At 52.2% G+C, this 12,181-nt stretch overlaps 1 protein-coding gene across 4 annotated transcripts; it reads left to right on the forward strand.

Annotated features, from left to right (window-relative positions):
- Positions 1-3,633: 3,633 nt before the first annotated feature.
- LOC125514215 (protein NRT1/ PTR FAMILY 8.3) lies at positions 3,634-9,233 on the forward strand. Of its 4 annotated transcripts, XM_087528394.1 has the most exons (3): positions 3,634-4,961; positions 5,057-7,292; positions 7,386-9,233. In XM_087528394.1, the coding sequence occupies exon 3, from the start codon at positions 8,339-8,341 to the stop codon at positions 8,975-8,977; it is 639 nt and encodes a 212-aa protein (XP_087384520.1). In that variant the 5' UTR covers positions 3,634-4,961; positions 5,057-7,292; positions 7,386-8,338; the 3' UTR covers positions 8,978-9,233. The 4 variants fall into 4 exon arrangements, with proteins under 4 accessions (XP_087384520.1, XP_048535461.2, XP_087384521.1 ...); XM_048679504.2 differs by having other exon boundaries at positions 3,634-7,292; XM_087528395.1 differs by having other exon boundaries at positions 3,634-7,292; positions 7,386-8,538.
- Positions 9,234-12,181: the final 2,948 nt, after the last annotated feature.

Below are 12,181 nucleotides of genomic sequence, written 5' to 3' on the forward strand. Positions count from 1 at the left end.
AGCTATTCCGCCATGGCCGAGATCTCGCTGCCGCCGCGGCTTAGCTCGCCATTGCTAGTCATCCCTGCTGATCAAACCGAGTGCGAAGCCGAGCTCTTGAAGCGCCCAGGAGGCCTATGAGCCCCTTAGCCAGCCTTCTAGCGCTTCGTAGCACTCTCCATGGTACTCCGCGGCGTGGGATGGTCGCCGGCCGGCTGACGCGTCCCTGTTTAATTAGTCGCTAATGACTCCGTTAACTAGCCACTGAGGCGCTGACTAGTGGGACCCCCAGTTAATTACGTCGGTTAAACTCTCTGTTTAGGGTTAGTTTCATTCCCGTCTGCAGATCAATTCTCTCGTTAGCCTTGACTGCTTCAAGGAAGCTACAAACTCAAAAGAAAATTTCCTTTTACTTATAACTGAGTTGCTGATGGCCGCGCAGAATCTGGAAGCTCAGTTGTGATTGTGATGGAAGGGGGCAAGAAACTGTCAATAAACATGAGGCGTCCAAGCTTTGTTGTTCTTACCTACTTTTGTGATCGTCCTCACGATTAACTTGACGCGAATGGGGGCATAGGTGTACCTTTTATGTCAGGCCCAGTACCACTCCTTGTCCTCCCAGCGTCAAGTATACGGCCTCGGGCGTGGGCCGGCCCGCAAGACGGAGGAAGCCCAACCCGCGGAACCAAGGCCCAGAGTGGGTGTGACCGAGCGGAGGCACCAACTACTTAAAGGCACACGTGCAGAAGGCCAAACCATCCAGTGGATCACGGCACCCGGCGGCGGCGGCTTCCTGTTCCTCTCCCGATCCCCTTGTGTACCACTTCTTGTAATCACTATCAGATACTCGAATTCGTGAGCAAGTGCAATAGATCGTGTGATATACTACCTGGGTGCTAACATATGGTATTCAGAGCCTTGGATTTGGGGCTGGCGCACCTCATCGAGACACGGCGGCAAAAATCGATCAGAGATCGAATCAGCGCCATGGATCCCTCCTTCAAGGAATATTTCAACAAGCTGACTTCCTCGCTGGACGGAATCCACGCGGATATCTGTTGACGGCGGCCAAATTGAAGGATCTGGTCGCCTGGCGCCCGGAGCTGGAACGGCGCGTCGACCGGCTCTCCACCGCAGTCGCTGAACTCCAACAGGGGTGACCCGCGGCAGAGGAGGAGCAGGCGCCCGCGCCCAAGGCCGCTCCGACACTCGTTCCCCTGCGCGACCCGACGGACAACAACAAGGGTCCGGAGGGCGGCGTCGCATCAGGGCCGATCGGCCACGACATCGACATCCTACCGCGGGGTCTGGCACCGACGTTCGCGTCGGTGTCCACCCCGGCAAACGGTCAGTTCGCTCCCCTGTCTCCCGCACCTCTGCCCTCTCCTTATGCACATGCAAGCCAGTTGCTCGCGGGGATCGGCGAGACGCACCCATCCATTGTGTTTCCCCAATTTTTTAGCGAGAACCCACGTCTCTGGAAGACGTTGTGCGAGCAGTACTTTCACATGTTCGCGATTCAGGAGAAATTCTGGGTTCCCATGGCCACGCTCAACTTCTCGGGCACGGCCGCAGTGTGGCTGCAGTCGATTCAGAAGAAACTCTCTGAATTCGACTGGGAATCGTTCTCTTCCTTGTTGTGCACCCGTTTTGGCCGAGATCGCCATCAACTCCTCAGCCGCCAATTTTACACGCTTGCACAAACAACAACTGTGGCAGATTACATCGAACGATTTGAGCAAATTATCAGTCATTTGTCTGCTTACTCAGACTCAATTCATCCTTATTATTACCTCACTCGTTTTGTGGAGGGACTTCGGGCGGACATACTAGCGATTGTGCTGGTGCAACGACCGCCTGATCTGGACACGGCGTGTGCACTAGCACTACTGCAAGAGGAAGTGGCAAACGGCGGCACCTGGGAGCGGCCTCGTCAACCCACCACGGCTCGGGCGGCGGACCTGGCGACGCGGGCGCACGTGGGCATGCCCATGCCGCTCCCGCCCCCTCCTCCACAAGGGCGGCCTCCTACGACACCGGCTACGTCCGAGCGCAGGACCAACGACACCAACCGCAGCGACAACTCCAAGATCAAGGCATTGCGCGAGTACCGGCGAGCACGTGGCCTTTCTTTCAAGTGTGGCGAGCGATGGGGACAGGACCACACTTGCCCCACGAGCGTGCAGCTTCATGTCGTCGAAGAGCTGCTGGAGCTCTTGGGCATGGAAGGGAGCGAGGAGCTTCCAAACGCCCCAACCGAGACGGTGATGGCAATTTCACGGCAAGCTCTCACGGGTGGCACTCCTCCAAAAGCCGTTAAACTCCAAGCGTGGCTCCAAGGCCGCGCTATTCTCCTCTTGGTGGATTTCGGCAGTTCAATCTCCTTCATTGACGCGCAATTGGCTGCCTCGCTGTCAGGAGTTGTACAGCTCAACCGTCCTTGTCGAGTCAAGGTGGCTGATGGGGGGGGGGGAGCTCTGCTGTGTGTCTCACATACCCAAGTGTTGCTGGTCCATTCAGGAGCAGGAGTTCAGCACGGACATGAAAATCCTTCCGTTGGGGGTTTATGATGCCATTTTGGGCATGGACTGGCTCGAAGAGCACAACCCCATGAATGTGGATTGGCGCGACAAGCAGCTCTGGATCACCACTCCGACAGGGACAATGCACCTTCAGGGCCAGATTGAGGGGGTTACGAGCTGCACGGAGATCAACAGTCTGCAACTGCAATGCATGCAACGTCAGGGAGAGGTGGCACATGTCGTGCAGCTGTACTAGGTTTACGAGTCGGATGAGATCTTCACCCCAACCCCAGGCAACATCCAGGCGGTGATTGATCAATTCAAGGACATCTTTGAGGAACCCAAAGGTTTACCGCCAAGGTGTGCGTGCGATCACTTCATTCCACTCATGCCAGGAGCGCAACCGGTGAATCTGAGGCCTTACCGTTACAAACCAGAGCACAAGTCAGAGATTGAGAAGCAAGTTAAAGGGCTGTTGGATCAAGGCGTCATTCAGAAGAGTCAAAGTCCCTTCTCGTCACCGGTGATTCTGGTCAAGAAGAAGGATGGAACACGGCGACTTTGCATCGATTACCGCCACTTGAACGCTATGACAGTGGTGGGCAAGTACCCGGTGCCGGTGATCGAGGAGCTATTGGACGAGCTGCATGGTGCTCGATGGTTCTCAAAACTGGATTTACGTGCAGACTACCACCAGATTCGCCTGGCAGAGGGGGAGGAGTACAAGACGGCCTTTCAAACCCATACAGGTCATTTCGAGTTCTTGGTGGTCTCGTTCGGGTTGGCTGGAGCTCCGGGCACCTTTAATGGGGGTATGACAGAAACCTTACACCCTCTTATCAGAGAGTGTGTGCTGGCGTTTTTCGATGACATCCTTGTCTTCAGCAAGACCCTACAAGATCATGTTCAGCATCTGCAGCAGGTGTTCAGTCTGCTCCGGCGTGACCAATGGAAAGTGAAGATGAGCAAATGTGCCTTTGGTCAGCAGCGCATATCGTACCTGGGGCACGTCATCAGCGCGGAGGGGGTTGCCACAGATCCTACCAAGATCCAGGCTGTTCGTGACTGGCCAACGCCAACAAATGTCAAGGAAGTCCGTCAGTTCTTGGGTTTGGCTGGTTACTACCGGTGATTCATGCGACAGTTTGGGGTGCTAGCTAGACCTTTGTTCAATCTATTGAAGAAAGGCTCTCCGTTTGTCTGGACGGATAACACTGAGCAGAGCTTTCAGGTGCTCAAGCAGGGTTTAATCTCGGCTCCGGTGCTCGCACTACCTAATTTCCAGAAGCCATTCACTATCGAGACGGATGCTTGTGACGTGGGCATCGGGGCAATTTTACAGCAAGAGAGACACCCAATTGCTTTCATGAGCAAATCGCTTTGTCAGAAATACCGCGGACTGTCCACATATGAGAAGGAGTACCTCGCAATCATCGCGGCAGTAGATCAGTGGCGTCCTTATTTGCAGTCGGCAGAATTTGTGATCAAGACTGATCAACGCAGCTTGGTGCACTTACAAGAACAACGGCTAGTCACCCCATGGCAGCAGCGAGCCTTTACTAAACTCCTCGGGTTGCAGTACCGCATCGTCTACAACAAAGGATCGGAGAACGGGGCAGCTGATGCTCTTTCTCGGCTGCCCAAAACAGAAACATTGTTTGGGATCTCCACTTGTCAGCCAGCATGGATGGAGGACGTGCTCGCAAGCTACAACTACAATCCGCACACTCAGAAGCTGTTGGAACAGCTGGCAATCAGACCTGACCCCAAGAAGCGCTTCACCCTGGCACAGGGCATCATCCGTTTCAGAGAACGCATATGGCTGAGAGGCAGCACCGAGCTACAGCAGAAAATTATGGCAGCTTTCCATGACAGCCCCATCGGAGGACACTCTGGATTCCCGGTGACTTACAAGGCTATCTGCAGGTTATTTGCTTGGCCCAAGATGAAGACCCACATTGAGCAGTATGTCAAGTGTTGCCAGATATGCCAACAAGCCAAAACAGAGAGAGTGGCATCACCAGGTCTGCTGCAACCTCTTCCTGTTCCACAGGCTTCATGGGATATGACAACAATGGATTTCATCAATGGATTGCCACAATCAGGTCAGCACAACTGCATCTGGGTTTTGGTCGACCGGATGACCAAGTTCGCTCATTTTCTGCCTCTTACCCACCCATACACCACTTCTCGAGTGGCTCAACTGTTCATGTAGCGCATCTATCCAATTCATGGGTTTCCTTAGGCCATTGTCTCTGATCGGGATCCGGTTTTCATGAGTCACTTCTGGCAAGAACTCTTTCGTTACGCCGGCACTGAACTTCGTTTGAGCACTGCCAACCACCCTCAAACATACGGGCAGTCAGAGCTAGTGAACCAATGCCTCGAAACCTTTCTCCGTTGCTTCAATCACGCTTGTCCCAAGCGATGGAGTCATTGGCTTCCTCTTGCTCAATTCTGGTACAATTCTTCACCCCATTCTTCCATTGGCATGACTCCCTTTAAGGCCATGTTTGGGCATGAACCCTGACATTGGGGAATTACTACAACTACAGTGTGCTCGGTACCGTCACTTCAGTCCTGGTTGGACGAACGCGCTGTCATTCAGGACCTGCTGCAACAGCACTTGCAGCGTGCTCGGCTCCGCATGAAGCAACAGACTAACCGTAAGCGTTCTGAGCGCAGATTGGAAGTGGGGGACATGGTGTTTCTGAAACTACAACCTTATGTCCAGACGTCAGTGGCAAAACGGGCTAATCACAAGCTTTCGTTCCGGTTCTACGGTCGTTTTCCTGTCATCAGCAAGATCAACGAGGTGGCGTATAAGCTGGAACTGCCCCCGCAAGCCACGATCCACCCGGTCTTTCATGTTTCCATGCTGCGTCGCGCGGTGCTCCCAGGTACGCCGGTCGAACCAGTACTTCCTGTACTCTCTGATGTACCAGCGGTACCTTGAGCCATCCTCGACACTCGCTAGAAGCGCAAGCAAGGAGCCATGGTGGAACAGGTTCTGGTGCGCTAGTCGGATCAAACCAAGATCGACGACACCTGGGAAGACAAGAAAGAGCTGCAAGCTCGTTTTCCAGCGGCTGAGGCTTGGGGTCAAGCCTCTTCTCAAGAAGGAGGGGATGTCAGGCCCAGTACCACTCCTTGTCCTCCCATCGTCAAGTATACGGCCTCGGCGTGGGCTGGCCCGCAAGACGAAGGAAGCCCAACCCGCGGAACCAAGGCCCAGAGTGGGTGTGACCGAGTGGAGGCACCAACTACTTAAAGGCACACGCGCAGAAGGCCAAACCATCCAGTGGATCACGGCACCCGGCGGCGGCGGCTTCCTGTTCCTCTCCCGACCCCCTTGTGTACCACTCCTTGTAATCGCTATCAGATACTCGAATTCGTGAGCAAGTGCAATAGATCGTGTGATATACTACCTGGGTGCTAACATTTTATAAGGGCGTTGAAACTGTTGGATGAATTACAAATTCCATGGCCATCTTTAGAAATGACGCGTAAGCGTCTAGTAATCCCAACTATGCAACCATGCGTGCTAGCCTCAGATGGCAGTGCTTGTTTAGTTTTGTACTTGTACAATGGTAGATGCAGAGATGAAGTCAAATCATCAGATTCAGAAGAGGTAAGAAGAACAAACTCTGATGAGCAGGCTCACCATCAGATCCAACAGATTCAGAATGAATACTACACGTTATATGCGAGGAACATTGCACTTGGCACGATATGATAAAAGGGAGAATAAGAAATCTTTTTGAGGAAAAGCAGCAGCCTTGGTTTCTTTTCCAATTAATTCAGAGAAGAGTAAGAACTACACTAGAGACTAAACTGAGTCAGCTTCTTTTGAACCCCCTCGTGGTTTTGTGGAGAATGCTTGAGTGAAGAAGAGGTAACTCAGTTGAGCAGATATGACTTGAGAGCTGGGATCGCTGTTCAGCAACGACTGTGCACGGACAATGAGGCAAGAACTGTTCAAATTGACTGACATTGTTTGTTTACTTACCACTGTAGTATCAATATGGATAAGGAAAAGTCGTGTATAGTATCCAATTGCAGCCTGCTAGATAAGGAAAGAACACCTTTGAAACTGAAGCCTCTGCTCCTCTTGGCACCTACCGCACCAAGTTGATACTACAGTGGACAACGCCAAGTTGGCTGAGCAGTTCAGAAAGAACAACTTTGACGATGACATGAACTCTTTTCCAACGCAAGTTGGCTGGGCAGTTCAGTCTCCTTTCCGGCGCCAAGCAAAGCAAGCTACCACGTGTGTAGATAAATACAGTAATCTAATCTAGTAGGCGCAATGATCCGACATGGCATGCACTCTGGAGACCGGAGACCGGCGAATGAGTGGCTGCATGCACTCTGGCCACCTCCTGCTGCGTCGAAATTTCCGGCCTTGCAGAGTCGTGGACTAGTATGCATAGGCAGGCTGCGCACGCACGTGTTGGTGAGATTTGAATGTTAGCCAGCCAATGGATGGATCCCGTCCAAGTTGAACCTGCTATATAAACCTCCGCGGCAGCACAACACAGCAGCAGCAGCCAAAGCCTGTGGCGAGCAAAGAAAAAGTTCAGAGAGGATAGCTAGGTGATTCCTTCACAGACCACTTCCGCTTCCAACAAATCCATCACCTCGTCCGCGTCATGGACGTCTTGGAGAGAGGCGAACGCGCGCCGCTCCTGCAGAGTCACGGCCCAAAGGTTCAGGAGGATGATAGCCTGCAGGTGCCGCTCCTGAAGCACAAGAAGCGGGGCGGCAGCAAGGCACCAGCAGTTATTCTATGTAAGCAAAGCTCAATGTTCTTCTTATTGTCTTCTTATTGTAGCTCGAAGAGGCTGGTGGTTTAACTGAACTTTTCGCAATTGAATGGTGCAGTGTTCGAATGTCTAGAGAGCACGGCGTTCAATGGCATCTCCACCAACCTGGTGGTGTACCTGGAGACCGTCCTCCACGGCAGCAACCTCGCCAGCGCCTCCAACGTCGCCACCTGGTTTGGCACCAGCTACCTCACCCCCGTCTTCGGCGCCATCATCGCCGACTCCTTCTGGGGCAACTACAACACCATCCTCGTCTCCCTCGTCGTCTACCTTCTCGGCATGATGCTCGTCACCTTCTCCGCCTTCGTGCCCACCACCACGGCGGCGCTGTGCGCGGCGGGCGCGTCGTGCGCCGGCACCGCCGGCACGTGGGGGCTGAGCTCGCAGACCGTGGCTTTCGTGGGGCTGTACCTCGTGGCGATCGGGTGCGGCGGGGTGCGCTCGTCGCTGCTGCCGTTCGGAGCGGAGCAGTTCGACGACGACAGCGCGGCGGACCGGGAGGGCAAGGCGTCCTTCTTCAGCTGGTTCTACCTCTGCGTGAGCTTCGGCCCCATCATCTCCGGTGTGTTTCTCGTCTGGATCCAGCAGAACATCAGCTGGGGCCTCGGCTTCGGCATCGCCACCGCCTGCATCGCGCTCGCCTTCGCCGCCTTCGTGCTCGCCACGCCCATGTACAAGCGCCGCATGCCCGCAGGCACGCCGCTCAAGAGCCTCTGCCAGGTCGTGGCCGCCGCGTGCAAGAAAATCAGCATCAAGGTGCCCGCCGAAGCCGAACACCTCTACGAGGTCAGTGACAAGATCGACTCACCCCAGCCTAAGATCGCGCACACCAGCGACTTCAAGTTCCTCGACAAGGCGGCCATCGTCACGGAGTCGGACATGGAGGAGAGGCCGGAGGCGGCGACCTCGTGGAAGCTCTGCACCGTGACTCAGGTGGAGGAGCTCAAGATCCTTCTGCGGCTGCTGCCCGTCTGGATCACCAGCGTCATCGTGTCATCGGCCTACTCGTAGATGAACACCACGTTCGTGCAGCAGGGCAGTGCCATGGAAATGACCATCCTGTCGGTGCCGGTGCCCGCGGCGTCGCTGGTCTCGTTCGAGGTGATATGCGTCCTGACATGGGTGCTCCTCTACAACAAGGTGATCGTGCCAGCGTTGAGGAGCTTCTCCTCGAGCGGCGACGGCGAGCCGTCACAGCTGCAGCGGATGGGCGCGGGGAGGCTCCTCATGGCTCTCACCATGGCGGTGGCGGCGCTCGTGGAAATGAAGCGGCTCGACAGCGCGGCGCGTGGGGAGGAGATCAGCATCGCGTGGCAGCTGCCGCAGTACTTCTTCCTGGCTGGCGGAGAGGTGTTCTGCTACATCGCGCAGCTGGAGTTCTTCTTCGGCGAGGCGCCGGACACCATGAAAAGCATGTGCACGTCGCTCGCTCTGCTCACCATCGCGCTGGGGAGCTACATGAGCTCCTTCATCTATGCGATCGTGGAGGCCTTCACGGCGACGGGAGACAGCCCCGGGTGGATCTCCGACGACCTCAACAAGGGCCACCTCGACTACTTCTTCTGGGCCATGGCTGCAATGTGCACGCTCAACTTCGTCGTGTACAGCGGCATCGTCAAGAACTACAGGCTCAAGACGGTCATATCGTGATCGCTCGCGCAAGGATTCAAAGATTCCATTACATTCTATACATACATTACACAGGAAAGAGTAATTAGGAGTAGCCAGGTACCTTTTTTTAGAAACTTGTAGCCAGGTACCTTTTTTTAGAAACTTGTAGCCAGGTACATATATATACACAAGAAACACTAGGAAGAAAATGTAAGATATAGAATTTTGTTTTCAGTCTTGCTAAGTCTCAGTCGACTTCGTTAAGTCTCAGTTGATATTATATCCATAAGTTTTACATTGATCGGTGTAATTTTTTTTCAATTTTTTTTCTCTCTTGCATGCTATGTCACTTGAGTTAGAGCAACTCTAGCAGACCCCGCAAAATCGGCAAACCCACAAAATTCCAGCGAGTATATGGGCTCGGCCCAATTTTCTAGCTAGAATCGAGCCCGTATACTCGCCGGACCCATAATTTTTTTACCGCAAACCGCCCTCCCCCAACAGTATATCTACGGGTTCGCGGTGCATTTGCGGGTCGAAACTCTATCCCCCTGCCGCCGCGTCTCTCCGCAATTCCCCACTCCTCTTCTCATATTTCTCGCCGCCGGTGAGCCCCTTCCGCCTCCAGCTGCCATGTGGGGCCACATGTGGAGCTCCGGCCGCGGCTCTGGGAGCAGATCCGGCGGCGGTAGTGACCCCGAGCGCGAGCAGCGTGTCCGGTCAGACGGCGCGAGGAAGTTGACGAAGAGGGGCCTCTCGCCGCCGCCGAGCTTCCCCGTCCGCGAGATGGAGGAATACGACCGTCGGCACGGGCGTACGCCCTCCTCCGCCGCGAGGCCCTCTTTCGCCGCGAGCTCTTCCTCTTCCGACGTGAGCCTTCTCCCCGTGAAGAGGGAGTGGTCGAAGGAGGTCGAGGTCGTCGCCGCCAAGCAGGAGCCCGAGGAGATCGTGCGCCGCGCGTCGTCGGGCCCGAGGACTTCGTCGCCGATGTCGACGCCGTCGTGGCCACCATTGCCGAACGCAGCTTGCGCAAGGAGGCGGAGCGTCGGTGCCACCACGAGGAGCTCGATGACCTCGTGTTCCAGCAGGCGGTCGCAGCGAACCTGCCGCCAAGGAGAAGGACGACGAGTGGCAGCGCATCCGTGAGGAGCAGAAGGCGAAGTACATCGACCTCCGCAGCTCCGACGAGGAGGACTGAGCTCCTCCACTGCGTTGTCCATGGCCGCGAGCTCGCCGCCCTTAGATCCCCACCCCTCTAGTACTAGTAGTGAATACAGTATGTAGTATGAACTAGTGTTTGTAATGAATTGATCATGTAGTATATGTAGTATGTAATGAACTACTACGGTTGCAATTTCTCCCGCGATTTTTTTTTCAAATTATACAGTTCCATATACGGTTTCTGTTTGGCTGCGCACGTTTTCAACCCGCAAATGAGATCCGCGTCGAACTGCAAACGCGTTTTGCGGGTCGGGATTTTGCGGGGTCTGCTAGAGATGCTCTTAGAATTGGTTAAATCCCAGTCGACTAAGACCTAATCACACCAGTTTGCTTTGTTTCCAAAGCTGCAGTACAATCAATGGATTGGCGCGAAAACAATTTTTGGAAAAAAAAATTATGCCCATTCATTTCCTCCATCCGTTTTTAAATTAAATGAAGCTCTTAATAGTCAACATTATAACATACAGAAGGAAAAGAAACAACTTTATACAACACAAATGATAAGGGCTGAACGTTAGGAATTTTGATATTCAGACCGAACGTGCCAGCAGCCGTTGGATGATAAGCACAAATCTTAACACACCCATCAACAGACACGTCGGCGATTGAAAGCGTTCGCTCGATCTCACGCCTGGCCCGAACGAAAAAAGAAGCCCCCCGCTGCCCTCACTCCTTCTATCTTATCAATTTCCTCTCGTTCCCTCTCTTCTATCCCATTCCAGATCGCGACAGTCAAAACCCCGCGTGTTGTGCTACAACAACGGATCCAGAGCAGAGTCATGCGAGCTCCTAGCCAGACACCAAGAATCAGGCCTCCGCCGTGCTCCAGGGTTGTCTCTCTCCGTCAACCGGCTCGCGGTGTCGTCGTGGGCCGAGGCAAGCGCCGCCTGCTCGCCTGCGGCCGATGCAACATATATTTTTGCTATGGTGTCAACCTTTTGTTGTGCCTTTGCCATGTATATTCGAGGAAAATTGCCATGGTTACTTTGAGATCCTTTTTTGCCATGCCATATTGAAATTGTTTTACCCATGCCAACTGCATTCGCCATGGCTTTTTCAATTCATCATGCCCCGTACAACAATTCAGGCTTCATGCTTTTTTGCTAGCTAGTTCTGTTTTCGACATCATTTTCCAGTTTACCATGGCAATTTCAATTTGACTATCATGGCAAATTTAATTCATAGAACATGGAAAATTCTATCATATTTTTTTACGTGCCATGGCAATATTATTCCATGTGCCACGGCAATTTGGCTTTCATTTTTCCATGACAATTTTCTGATCATTTGTTTGTGTTATTTCACATACATGATGATTTTATTACGCAAAAGATGGCAATTTTGGTAAAACTATCATGGAAAAATTCAGCGTGCATTTTTCATGGCAATTTTTATCAATTTTTTAGTACTTCACATTCTTTGCAAATTTCTTTCATGGCAAATTTGATAAAAAAAAACACAGCAATTTTGTATATGCATTTTTCCATGGCAATTTTTGATCAATTGTTTGTGTTATTTCACATACTCGACAATTTTATTACGCAAAAGATGGCGATTTTGGTAAAAACATCATGGCAAAATTGAACATGCATTTTCATGGCAATTTTGTATCGTTTTTGTATTATTTCACATTCTTGGCAAATTTTCTTCATAAAGCATGGAAACTTTGATAAAATATCATGGCAATATTTTAATATGCATTCTTGGCGTGGCAATTTTGAATCATTTGTTTGTGTTATTTTCACATACATGGAAATTTTATTACGCAAAAGATGGCAATTTTGGTAAAAAAATACCATGGAAAAATTGAACTTGCATTTTCCATGGCAATTTATTATTTCACATTAATGGCAAATTTCTTTTATAAATCATGGCAAATTAGGTAAAAAAAATAGCATGGAAAAATTGAATATGCACTTGCCATGGCAAATTTTTGATCATTTTTGTGTGCTATTTGACATACACGGTAATTTTTATTATGCAAAATATGGCATTTTCGGTAAAAAAAATAACATGGCAAAT

Source organism: Triticum urartu, chromosome 6A (genome assembly GCF_056163025.1).
Source record: "Triticum urartu cultivar PI428250 chromosome 6A, HENAU_Tu73, whole genome shotgun sequence".
NCBI lineage: Eukaryota > Viridiplantae > Streptophyta > Magnoliopsida > Poales > Poaceae > Triticum > Triticum urartu.